Raw genomic sequence first — 12,180 nt, forward strand, 5'->3', positions numbered from 1 at the left:
GATTGTTTGATTATTTACTCCATTATCTTTCTAGGTACCAAAATTAAGCTGACTGGTCTACAATTCCATGGGTTGTCCTTATTTCCCTTTTTATAGATGGACAATATACTTTCCCTTTTCCAGACCTCTAGGATCTCTCCTGTCCTCCAAGAGTTCTCAAAGAGAATTACTAATGGTTCAGAGATCTCTTCAGCCAGTTCCGTAAGTATTCTGGTATGTATTGCATCAGGCCCTACTGATTTGAAGACATCTACCTTGTCTTGCTATGGGGCATATTCATTAGTTTTTCCAAAGCAGGACAAAAAGCCTCCATTATGGGCATAAAGTTTTACATTTCTGACAGCCTGAGCCTGAGAGCTGAGCCAATCTGAATTCAGCAGGGGAAAGTTAAATATAGGTATTAAAGACAGTCAGTGCTGAAATTATTAACAATGAGGGTAATTAACCATTGGAACAATTTACCAAGGATTGTGGTGGATTCTCCATCACTGACAAATTGTTAAATCGAGATGGGATGTTTTTCTAAAGGACCTGCTCTAGGAATTATTTTGGGGCAGTTCTCTGTCCTGTGCTATTCAGGAGACCAGATTAGATGATCACTATGGCCCCTTCTGGCCTTGCAATCTATGAAAAAAGGGTGTGTAGGGCTAACGTAATCTGGAAGGGGCAGCTTTGGGAAGACAGTGCTTGAAATGAACCCCTCAATGACTGGGCTTGAATTTATTTATTTATTTTCTACGTCTATGACCCCTAGTGATGCCCCTCCACCCCCACTGACAAAACACACTTCAAGTGCTGAAGACACCCTTGTGGACTAAGTGACAGATCAATACCCACACAATGTGTCTGCTGTGAGGGCTGGATCCTAATATCTATAACATCTTGGATACAGGTGAATATGATTCCAGCTTTACTCACTAGGGAAGCCCTAACTTAGAATAGGGCTGTAGTTTATGGACCTAGAGAAACAGCTGAGAAGGAAGAGTTTGTCCTTCCACTTAGGTTTTATCTGCATTGAGAAAAAAGGGTGTGATAACTAACGCATGTGTCAGGTTTCAGAGTAGCAGCCGTGTTAGTCCATATTCGCAAAAAGAAAAGGAGGACTTGTGACACCTTAGAGACTAACCAATTTATTTGAGCATAAGCTTTCGTGAGCTACAGCTCACTTCATCGGATGCATTCAGTGGAAAATACAGTGAGGAGATTTATATACACACAGAACATGAAAAAATGGGTGTTTATCATGCACACTGTAAGGAGAGTGGTCACTTAAGATGAGCTATTACCAGCGGGGGGGGGGAACCTTTTGTAGTGATAATCAAGGTGGGCCATTTCCAGGAGTTAACAAGAACGTCTGAGGAACAGTGGGGGGGGGGGGAATAAACGTGGGGAAATAGTTTTACTTTGTGTAATGACTCAACCACTCCCAGTCTCTATTCAAGCCTAAGTTAATTGTATCCAATTTGCAAATTAATTCCAATTCAGCAGTCTCTCGCTGGAGTCTGTTTTTGAAGTCTTTTTGTTGTAATATTGCGACTTGTAGGTCAGAGATCGAGTGACCAGAGAGATTGAAGTGTTCTCCGACTGGTTTATGAATGTTATAATTCTTGACATCTGATTTGTGTCCATTTATTCTTTTAAATTAGTTAGCCTCTAAGGTGCCACAAGTACTCCTTTTCTTTTAAAGCATGTGTGACACTAGGCACCCCTGTATTTACAGCCTACATATTATTGTAATAATCTTGGTGAAAAATATGCCTTGTGAGGTATCATTTGAAAACTAGTAACTCACTGATCTTTAATAATCTTATGTGATGTATGTACACGGTGGGTATTAAGTAGTATGGACATACACTGGAATGATGACTAAAATGTGTTCTAGCCAGGCATGTCAGAGGGATTTGGTGACCAGGTCTGTCCTAAACAAAGGAATGTGCGTTTAGCTAAATTTAAACATGACCATGAAGAGTGCAGGGGGAGGAGATGACAGGAAACAGAGTAATTTGCATCTGAGCACACACAAGCAGCAACTAGCGAAGGAAGTAGCATGTGGTGGCTATTTGTAGGGTCCTTAGGTTGGGTCCCCACACCAGCCACTGGGGAAGTGGTGTACGCCCTGAGGAGGCGATAAGGCTTGTTTAGAGGCCCAAGTGAAGGGCAGAACTTAAAGGGACACCAGAGGACTTCTGAGGGCAAAGAGTCTCCAGGGAGAAAGCCCTGGGGGCAGTGCTCTAAAACAGGGCAGGGACAGATGTAAAACTATCCCAGAAGGAGCTGAGAACTGGGCCCAGAGGCAGGGCTGCAGATACCAACAAAGGCACAGGGACAGGCCCTGTTGGACTTTTGTTAGCCCAGCAGGGGTTCCTTCATGTGCTTAGACTGTGTGTGACTTAGCCGGAGGGCTGAGCCACTGAAGACCTGACGAGAGCAACAGTCAAGAAGGGGCGCCGTGAACAAAGAGAGTGCAGGTTCTCACCCAGCTGACAGGAGATGCTCATGAGAGGTGAGCGTACCCTGTCACATTTCCCTGAATACAAGTGATAAAAACCTTACCTTCAAGCTGTTCAGTGTCTTTGGAGGTACTCATCGCACCTGGAACCGGAAAGATGTTCAATCCCAACATAATACTCAGTATCTCACTGGATTACTGAAGAGAAGAAAGAGGAAAACAAAGTTATTTACTATCCTGTGTTAAAGGGTGTAGTCATAACAGTTTCAGTTTAGCACCAACCAAAACATTCTGTGTGTGCAGAATGTGTCTTTCATGCAACAAAAGCATTTCTCTATTTTTCATATTACTGCTTTGCTAATACACAGTTTAGATGACAAAAAGAAAAGGAGGACTTGTGGCACCTTAGAGACTAACAAATTTATTTGAGCATAAGCTTTCGTGAGCTACAGCTCACTTCATCAGATGCATTCAGTGGAAAATACAGTGGGGAGATGGGTTCAAGAGGAAAGAGGCCAGTGCACCTATGATTCGTCAGCTGATCTTCAACAGGACTTAAGAGGGCACCTGGGCTGTAGTGGGAGGAGATTGGCAGGTGAGAGCTGTGGAGAGCAGGAGAGTCAGACAGGAAGCAGCTGGACAAAGCTGCAGGAGACCCAGCAGAGAGAGCCAGGTTCTGAGGAGAGCTGGAACAGATCTGCAGGTCAGAACTGACCAGAGCTGGGGACCCTGGACAAGTGGAAAACTCGGGCAGTGGCCCTTTGTGAAAAGGAGAAAATCCAGCTTGGTCAGGGGAAGCCGAGCCTGGAAGCAAGACGGTGGACTCTGGAGGGATGTGCGCTGAGCAGGGGTAGGAGGCCCAGGCAGGGGACCTGGGCAGTGGAACACTGCGGGGAGCCCTCGGGGTGAAGATGGAGTAAGAAGAGAGCCAAAGACATAAGCCCTTGTATCAGAAACCTGGTATGAGGCAGAAGCTGTTCACAGAATCTGACTGAGAAGTGCTAGTCACAGAGCACTCACTCAAACACATCCCGATATTAAGTGGTACCAAAGTACTCTGATATCAAGGATGGTACAAAAACATTCCTCAAGGATAATGGAACACACTGACCCCTCCTAAAAGATAAGGTCAGGATGACAGTATGCAATACAAATGTTTTGATCGAACCAACATGTACAAGGTGGCGTCGGGGGCAGTACTAACTTGTTTGTATCAGGGTATAAAGATGTGTCTCAGAGGGAGTATCTCTGGCCAGCCTAGGAGGCAGTGGAAAGTCCCGCCACTGACTGAGCTGCGTCCATTGTCAAGGGCAGACTGTCTTAGTATCCTCATAGAGTCTGCCAGGTGCTATTGCTTCATCAACAATAAATCTGACCTGATGCCTTCGTCCCTTAATGGATCTTGTGGTCATTGGGTGGTTTGCTCAAGGTCTGCAGTGCCAGCTGTCTCCACAGGGCTGGGGAAGCAGACAGATCTAAAATGCTTAATTCAGACCCAACTTTAGAAGACTAGTAGTAATCCTTTGTCAGCCAGTTCTACTGATGAGGAATTGAAATCCTAACACTAGTTCAAGCACTGAGAGAGATGTCCAAATATATGAAAATTTATAAACTAGAGTTAGTTGAATACTCCAGGACAGTTTGGAAAAAATCCTTCAAATTCTGAAATGCTGCTTGATTCAAACATGTACAAGCCATTTTGATATTTGTGAACATAAATGTGAACAGATTTTGGTTGCCTAAGTGTTTGGCGAATGGCTGTTGTTCATACAAACAGACAAATTCACATGTAAACCTAGGTGTTTGTGGATGACCAAGAGTATTCCTCATTTGCTGTACATTTTTCTTCTTTCAGAAAAGTTAGCCATCCTGTCAAGAAGTAGAAACACTATCTTGTGACAGGTGACAAATCCCACCTCAACAATAACAAATAGTTAATAGCAAACTGTCGATCAGAACAATTGGCCAAGAACCCAAAGTTAAAAATTGTTCATCCAAGGTGTGGCATTTTGTACCCAAAGTCACACCTTGGCACCCCCATGTTCGCCAGTGTTATATAATTGCAACAAATCTTGTACAAATTATGTCATGTAAGGTGTCAATGGAAAAGTTACGGTTTGCTGAATGTGATTATCCTATTTGTATGCATGTTTCATTTTTGTATCTGAAGTTAAGAATATTGACTATGTACTAATATTTCAAATGTGTTTGCTCCTGGGTAACACCCACATGGTAGTTTACATCCAGCCTAGCCAGCACGTTGTGAATCGACTATTCAAGTTAATGGGCCATCCATGGAAGAAGTTTATCCTCAGCTGATGGATTTTCTTGTGGATGCTTCAGCCGGTATATGAATAATGGCTGCTATAACTCATCGAAGCATGGAAGGGCATGTGACTAGATCATGTGATACTGGACTTCATCTTACGCCTGTACTTTTCCACAAACTCTGCTGGGGACTTTGCTTGAAACAATGAAGTTCCCCCCACATGGAAGAAGCTATAAAAGGGGGAAGTGACATCATCACTTGGCCTCACTCCCACCACAACTCAACACCTGGAAACACCTTAGCAACTAAGACTGAACTGGGGATGTAGTCTCAGGCTGAAGGGATTTCTAGCTGGTGTATGGAAGTTTGGAGGACTGTTTGTACCATCAGGGTGAGACATTGCTTGATTCAAATCCTGTCTAGTGAATAGAACTTAGATTTCGATTTTGTTTTATTTCTTAGATAGCGTACAGATCAAAGTTGGTTATTACTTACAATCACTTAAATTCTATCTTTCTGTAGTTAATAAAGCTGCTTTATATTTTTTTTTTTTACCTAAAACAGCGTGTTGTTTGAAGTGCAAAGGGAAATCTGCTCAGGAACAGGGGCTGGTGCGTTGTCCTCTCCACATTGAGGGGGGGCACACTGGGCATTAAACATACACTGGTCAGGCTTTTGACCAGTGTACTAAAACTGTACTAAAAATATCATTTGGGCTAAGATTCTTTAATCCAAAAATCCATCCTGGAGCAAATATCTATACCTAAAAGATAAGCTCCTAATGGCTAAGATATATAAAATAGAACAGTTACAGAGCCTTTAATCATAGCAGCACTGTTATGCAATGGAGCTGAAATAATACCTAGTTCCTTAAAATCACTCTTTCAAAATACGAAAAGTGAGATATATAAAAATAGCTATTGGGCTTGTTTTAATTATGAATTAAATTGTTACAGATGTTCGAACTCTTGCAACCCATTATGGTAACAACCTGAGAATTTAAAGTTCTTAAACATTTACATAAAGTTCAAGTCACCAGGGCCTGATGAAATACATCCTAGAATACTCAAGGAGCTGACTGAGGAGATATCTGAGCCATTAGTGATTATCTTCAAAAAGTCATGGAAGACAGGAGAGATTCCAGAGGTCTAGAAAAGGGCAAATATAGTGCCCATCTATAAAAAGGGAAATAAGGACAACCTGGGGAATTACAGACCAGTCATCTTAACTTCAGCACCAGGAAAGATAATGGAACAAATCATCAAGCAATCAATCCGCAAACACCTAGAAGATAATAAGGTGATAAGTAATAGTCAGCATGGCTTTGTAAAGAACAAATTGTGTCAAACCAACCTGATAGCTTTCTTTGACAGGATAACAAGCCTTGTGGATAGAAGGGAAGCAGTAGACATGGTATATCTTGACTTTAGTAAGGCTTTTGATACTGTCTCACATGACCTTCTCATAAACAAACTAGGGAAATACAACCTAGATGGAGCTACTATAAGGTGGGTGCATAACTGGTTGGATAACCATTCCCAGAGCGGAGTTATCAGTGGTTCAGTCAAACCACAAGGGCATATCAATTGGGGTCCCGCTGGGATCAGTTTTGGATCTGGTTCTGTTCAATATCTTCATCAATGATTTAGTTCATGGCATGGAGAGTACACTTATAAGGTCTGCGGATGATACCAAGCAGGTAGGGGTTGCAAGCGCTTTGGAGGATAGGATGAAAATTCAAAATGATCTGGACAAACTGGAGAAATGGTCTGAAGTAAAGAGGATGAAATTCAATAAGGACAAATGCAAAACACTCCACTTAGGAAGAAGCAATCAGTTGCACACATACACAACGGGAAATGACTGCCTAGGAAGGAGTACTGCAGAAAGGGATCTGGGGGTCATCGTGGATCACAAGCTAAATATGAGTCAACAGTTTCTGGGATGTATTAGCAGGAGTATTGTAAGCAAGATACGAGAAGTAATTCTTCTGTTCTATTCTGCACTGATTAGGCCTCACCTGGAGTACTGTGTCCAGTTCTGGGCACCACATTTCAGAAAAGATGTGGACAAATTGTAGAAAGTCCAAAGAAGAGCAACAAAAATGATTAAAGGTCTAGAAAATTTGATCTATGATGAAAGATTGACAAATCTGGGTGTGTTTAGTCTGGAAAAGAGAAGCCTGAGGGTGGACATGATAAGAGTTCTCAAATACATAAAAGGTTGTTACAAGGAGGAGGGGGATGAATTGTTCTCCTTAACCTCTGAAGACAGGACAAGAAGCAATGGGGTTAAATTGCAGCCAGGGCGGTTTAGGTGGACATTGGGAAAAACTTCCTAACTGTCAGAGTGTTTAAGCACTGGAATAAATCACCTAGGGAGGTTGTGAAAGCTCCGTCATTGGAGATTTTTAAGAGCAGGTAAGACAAACACCTGTCAGGGATGGTCTAGATCAGTGGTTCTCAAAGCCGGTCCGCCACTTGTTTGTTTACCTGCCGCGTCCGCAGGTTTGGCCGATCGCGGCTCCCACTGGCCACGGTTCGCCGCTCCAGGCCAATGGGGGCTGCGGGAAGCGGCACGGGCCGAGGGATGTGCTGGCCGCCCTTTCTGCAGCCCCCATTGGCCTGGAGTGGCGAACTGCGGGAGCCACGATCGGCCGAACCTGTGGACGTGGCAGGTAAACAAACAGGCCCAGCCCGCTAGGGGCTTTCCCTGAACAAGCGGTGGACCGGCTTTGAGAACCACTGGTCTACATAATACTTAGTCCTGCCATGAGTGCAGGGGACTGGACTAGATGACCTCTCGAGGTCCCTTCCAGTCCTACGATTCTATGATTCTAAAAGACACTTTAAAAAATGTGTAAACGTGTTTACATAATACAGTGTAATGGTTCAGCAGATAACATACTATTCTATCAACTCTTTATGTGGATTTTCCCCTAAGACATCTTGAAACTCACAACAATGCTTAACTCTTGGTTTTGCAGAGGTCTCAGGCCAGGGTATGACAATACATGCCATATGTACTGCAATAGTTAATGATAATAGGGCAAATTTAAGAAAAGAGTTGGAAGAAGTTAAGAATGGTGAATGTTGATTTTAAATTGCTATTACAATCAACATCTAGAAAGGAAATTCACAATGTAATATTGAAAAAGAATAAAACATATCTCTATTTCATTGAAATACCTTCTTCCAGTAAAGTTAGTTATATAATTATCAGACCTGAAAGCAAATATAAATTTAAATGGAAACAAAGGAGAAGGGGGGACTTCACTGACTGGAGTCTTTGTGATTTGGAGTGCATGGCTCCTGATGGAGACTGGTAACAGTATTTTTACCAAGGGTCTGATTCCAAGCCCACTGAAATTAATTGGAGGCTTTATAGTGAAGACAATTGGCATTGGATCAGGCCCTTCATGTATATATGTGCTTGAACAGACTATGGCTAACGGGTCAATTAGGCACTGTTGTCATCTGAAAATCTACTTGTGGTAAACAGTATTTTCCCCAGTAGTCTTGGTCAGCTTTATTGTAATAGCCAGTTATGTTGCCATGATGAAAGAAGGCTAATGTTGATCACATTTAAGTTATTTAATAATACCCTTTAAGTAAAAGGAACACTTGGCTATTCCTCATAAATAGTCTCCCGTTTAGGGCAATGCACAGAACTAAAATAATTTGGGGGAAACTAACTTTGGTGCTTCTGGCTGGATTGAGTCATACGAAGGTGAAGACAAAGTTACATCTCGCTAAACATAGCACATCAATGTCACCAAAGCCCAGGTATGACCCCAATATCTGAAGCCACTGCAGTGGAGAAGGAGAAGTGTCCTCTCCCATTAGACGGAAGCTCACTTGGCTCTAGCAGAGCCGTTCATTCCCCAGCACAGGGCTGGCCTTACCAAGAGGTGAACGGAGGCAGCTGCCTCAGGTGCCAGACTGGGGGGGCGGTGGGGGTGTCACTAGGACCCAGAGTTTAGAAAATTGTGTCTGCAGCAGGAGCTGCAGGGAGAGAGAGGAGGAGCAGCCTCTTATGTACCTCTCTAGCACCTGCATGAGCCTGGACTGATTAACCCCAGCTTCTCAGGGAGCTTCTGGTTTCCTGCTGCTTCCCTGAACCCACTTGAGGAAAACAGGCAGTCAACTGAATTAGCAGGAGTCAGTTAGGCCCTTAAGACACTGAAATCTTCCCTCACTCAGGCCCTGCTACCAGCCTGCTTATTTGTCCCCTTCAACTGAGTGTAGAGAGCCACTATAGCTGGCCCAGAACAGCAGCCATGAGTGAAAGAAGAAAACACCCCTCTGGGGCAGCATTCAGAAAAAGAAAGAAAGGAAAGGAAGCTTTTCTATCTAAGCAGGAAGGAGCTCTCCTGAAATACATAGACACAAATGTTCATGGTGAGCCTTCCGGCCCCAGTGAGGATGTGAGTGGTGAGGAGAGGCCTGATCTTCCAGTTAGTCAGAGTGCAGGTGACCTGGCAGCTGCTGCAGCATCCGTATCTCCATCTCCAATGGATGTAACCATGCACAGTCCTGAAGAAGAGTGTAGATCAGAGAAGAGTGTGGTGGAGGCACAAGAAACAGCTGCTGCTGAGTTTAGTTCCTTGAGTCTAGAGGATCCAGGACTGTGGACCCCCCTGAGCAGTAGCCTGAGGGACTTCCTTGTACTGCATGGGCCACAGCAAGTGAAAAACTTCATGTTCCCCAAAGACAATGAAAATAGAAGTTTCCATCCAACACATTACTGGCGTGAAATCCCCAATGGGGACAAAGTGGAGAGGCCATGGCTTATGTACTCAGAAACCCAGAATGCTGCATACTGCTTTTGTTGCAAACTCTTCCAGTCTAATGTTCCAGCCACATTGGGTTCTACAGGAACAAAGGACTGGAAAAATCTGGCTAGAAATCTGGCATGCCATGAGAAGGCAGCAAATCACCAGAGAGCATTCCATAGGTGGAAAGAGCTTGAGGTGAGACGAAGGTTAAAGGCCACCATAGATGATCAGCATCAAGAGAAGATTCCATCAGAGTCTCTTTACTGGCAAAATGTTCTGAAAAGGCTCATTGCCATTGTGAGAACGCTTGCTCCCCAAAACCTAGCCCTGCGTGGCACTTCAGATCAGCTGTGTGTGCCAAACAATGGAAACTTCCTTTAAATTGTGGAGCTGATGGCTGAGTTTGGTGCTGTACTCCCGGAGCATCTAAGAAGAGTCACCACCCAAGAAATGTACACACACCACTACCTTGGCAAAACAATTCAAAATGAGATCATACAGTTACTGGCAACAAAAGTCAAACAGAAGTTCTGAAGTCAACAAGGTATTACTCTGTTATTCTGGACTGCACACCTGACATCAGCCATATGGAACAAATGACTTTAATGGTGCGTTTTGTAACAACAACAGAACCTAGTGAAAATGTCCCTGCAATGGTGACTGTCAGAGAGCATTTTCTAGAACTTATTGACATTAATGATACTACAGGAGCTGGTGTGACAAATGTGCTTCTTAAAAAGCTGGAAGAGACGGGAATTGCGACAGCTGACGTGAGAGGTCAGGGCTACGATAATGGTGCCAACATGAGAGGAAAGAACAGAGCAGTGCAGACATGGATCCGAGAGTTAAACCCTCGAGCTTTTTTTGTCCCATGCAGTTCTCATTCATTGAACATGGTGGTCAGTGATGCAGCATCAGCTTCTAGTGAGGCTGCTGAATTTTTTAATGTAATTCAAAGCATCTCTGTATTTTTCTCTGTATCAACTCATCGATGGCAAATTTTGAAGCAACATCTGGGAACATTCTCTCTGACACGGAAACCACTGAGTGCCACACGATGGGAAAGTCGAGTGGAGGCGATAAAGCCTATCAAACACCAAATTGGGAAGATAGATGATGCCATAGTTGCCATTATGGAGGATAATGCTATGATAGGAACTGTTCGTGGGAGAACAGTGGCAGAGGGAAATGGAATCACCAAAAACATACGTCACTTCACATTGCTGTGTGGCGTAGTGTTGTGGCATGACAGACTGTTTGAAATAATTGTTGTTGTTAGGATCTAGATATTCAGGCCTGTCTGTAAAGGCCTGTACTCTAAGAATTTAGGTGTCTTCTTACCACTTGGCTAGTTCTAGAGGTATAAAAGAAAGAATCAAAATCACTGTCTGCCAGTGTAAGGGCCTTCTCCTACTGTGACAGTCGGAGGCCCTGTGCTTAGGCTAAGGCCTTTGGCTAAGCAGCAGAGGCTGCCATAAGCTGGGAAGCGACCGGTCACCTCCTCACATCCCAAACTAGTCACTTTGAAATCAGGTGCTATTGGGCTGTTAGGAATACAATCCTGTCCTGATAACGCCTATCACCTCCAGAGAAAGGGAAGTGCCTAGAAGATGTAAAAGGAAACTTAGTTTGGTAGCATCCTGTCTGACAAGAACTCACTTATCAATAGCTGGGATGTGAAATCCTCACTTCTGTGTTTGTTCTATCACTGTAGTCCCCATTTCCCCATTGTTTGTCTGTACAATGTTTGTCTGGTTCTGTGATTGTTCCTGTCTGCTGTATAATTAATTTTGCTGGGTGTAAACTAATTAAGGTGGTGGGATATAACTGGTTACATAATCATGTTACAATATGTTAGGATTGGTTAGTTAAATTTCAGGGAAACTATTGGTTAAGGTATAGCTAAGCAGAACTCAAGTTTTACTATATAGTCTGTAGTCAATCAGGAAGTGGGTGGTGAGTGGGTGTGGGGAGGGGAAATGGGAACAGGGAATGGGGATGGGGAAATTGGAATCATGTTTTGCTAAAGGGGGAAATGGGAACAGGGAATGGGGGTAAGGAAATTGGAACCATGTTGGCTAAGGGCAGGAATGGGAACAGGGACACAGGTGTAAGGCTCTGTGGTGTCAGAGCTGGGAAGGGGGACACTAAGGAAGGAAACTGGAATCATGCTTGCTGGAAGTTCACCCCAATAAACATCGAATTGTTTGCACCTTTGGACTTCGGGTATTGTTGCTCTCTGTTCATGCGAGAAGGACCAGGGAAGTAAGTGGGTGAAGGAATAAGCCCCCTAACAGTTGTAAGCAAGAGACTCCAAGGTGTTGACTTTGATATATCTGGAGCAATGGAACAACTGGACAAAGCAAAGTCATACCTACAGTCTTACTGGTCAGATGAGGGATTTCAAAAGTTCTAAAGAGTGCACAGAAGTTGGCAGAGGAACTTCACACTGAAGCTATTTTCCCACGCTTTCAAGAATACAAGAGTCACCAAAGAAGACATTTTGATTATGGGGCACGGGATAATCCCATAAGAGACCTCAAACAACAATTCAAAGTTGAATTCTTTAACCAGGTGCTAGAGTGTGCAATACAGTCAGTTGAAGAACGTTTCATGCAGCTCAAGGAACACAGCAGTATATTTGGGATGTTGTATGATATTCCCAAACTCCTCACTATACCTGAT

The 12,180-nt window shown here is 43.5% G+C and overlaps 1 protein-coding gene across 2 annotated transcripts in view; it reads right to left on the minus strand.

Annotated features, from left to right (window-relative positions):
- LOC144260054 (GTPase IMAP family member 8-like) overlaps window positions 1–12,180 on the minus strand; it is a 39,940-nt gene that overhangs the window by 22,911 nt on the left and 4,849 nt on the right. For both annotated transcript variants that reach the window (XM_077808569.1, XM_077808570.1), the window contains exon 2: window positions 2,554–2,647. In XM_077808569.1, the coding sequence (XP_077664695.1) occupies window positions 2,554–2,623 (70 nt within the window). In that variant the 5' untranslated portion in view covers window positions 2,624–2,647. The remainder of the gene's footprint in view (window positions 1–2,553; window positions 2,648–12,180) is intronic.

Source organism: Eretmochelys imbricata, chromosome 2, assembly GCF_965152235.1.
Source record: "Eretmochelys imbricata isolate rEreImb1 chromosome 2, rEreImb1.hap1, whole genome shotgun sequence".
NCBI lineage: Eukaryota > Metazoa > Chordata > Testudines > Cheloniidae > Eretmochelys > Eretmochelys imbricata.